Source organism: Antrostomus carolinensis, unplaced genomic scaffold (assembly GCF_000700745.2).
Source record: "Antrostomus carolinensis isolate BGI_N321 unplaced genomic scaffold, ASM70074v2 scaffold48472, whole genome shotgun sequence".
NCBI classification, from domain to species: domain Eukaryota; kingdom Metazoa; phylum Chordata; class Aves; order Caprimulgiformes; family Caprimulgidae; genus Antrostomus; species Antrostomus carolinensis.
In genome coordinates, this window is record NW_010302605.1 from 1 (window position 1) to 226 (window position 226).

A 226-nucleotide genomic window follows, 5' to 3' on the forward strand; every position below is an offset into this window, starting at 1 on the left:
GGGAGATGATGACGGCTACATGCCCACGACTCCTGGCGTGGCCGCAGGCTTAGGGCAGGGAAGCCGGGGCAGCGATGATTACATGCCCATGAGCCCCACCAGCGTGTCCGCCCCCAAACAGATCCTGCAGCCCCGGGCGGGGGTGGGTGGCGGGTCCCCCGGGAACGGGAGCAGCTACAAGACCAGCTCACCCGGAGAGAGCTCCCCTGACGACAGTGGCTAAATG

General features: G+C 66.8%; 1 protein-coding gene across 1 annotated transcript in view; it reads left to right on the forward strand.

The window, feature by feature from the left end:
* Positions 1–4: 4 nt before the first annotated feature.
* The window catches only part of LOC104521748 (insulin receptor substrate 2), a gene marked incomplete at its 5' end in the record, with an annotated part of 1,801 nt that continues 1,579 nt past the window's right edge, over positions 5–226 (forward strand). The window contains 1 exon segment of the mRNA XM_029083977.1: positions 5–226. Coding sequence (XP_028939810.1) covers positions 5–226 — 222 coding nt within the window.